At 39.1% G+C, this 447-nt stretch overlaps 1 protein-coding gene across 1 annotated transcript in view; it reads right to left on the reverse strand.

The window, feature by feature from the left end:
* Positions 1 to 426: 426 nt before the first annotated feature.
* LOC109589639 (myb-like protein L) overlaps positions 427 to 447 on the reverse strand; it is a 5,734-nt gene continuing 5,713 nt past the window's right edge. Inside the window, exon 5 of the mRNA XM_020005696.1 lies at positions 427 to 431. Within this exon, the coding sequence (XP_019861255.1) occupies positions 427 to 431 (5 nt within the window). The remainder of the gene's footprint in view (positions 432 to 447) is intronic.

Genomic DNA, 447 nt, shown 5'->3' on the forward strand with positions numbered 1-447 from the left:
CGAGTAAAAAATTTGACGAAAACAGTAAATTTCTCCGGTTGGTGAGTTTTAATTTGACGAATAGTGCCCTTTGTGTACACGTGGCACAAAGTACAAAATTTTTGACGGTTATTAAATTTGACGTTTTATTTTAAATCGTCAACTAGTCAAAATAAAACCTTCGTCAGTAAATCCCGCTATACGGTAATATTTATCAGTAACTATCATGTTTACCTGTATAAACTATTATGACAACAGCCATCATGACCACAATAGCCTCCAAAATAGAATATTTCATTTCCAATGGCAGAAGCTGCATAACTCCTAACACCCAGTGGAGGGTTACCAGTGGTGGGTTTCTGCTCCCACCTACCAGTCACCAAGTGGTACACCTCCATCACAGAACACATTGATTTCTTCTTTTCATTATTATGAACTCCAGGGAGATCAGGCTGGAGCCCACCCCAC

The sequence above is a fragment of the Amphimedon queenslandica genome, unplaced genomic scaffold (assembly GCF_000090795.2).
Source record: "Amphimedon queenslandica unplaced genomic scaffold, v1.1 AMPQUscaffold_11076, whole genome shotgun sequence".
Lineage (NCBI taxonomy): Eukaryota > Metazoa > Porifera > Demospongiae > Haplosclerida > Niphatidae > Amphimedon > Amphimedon queenslandica.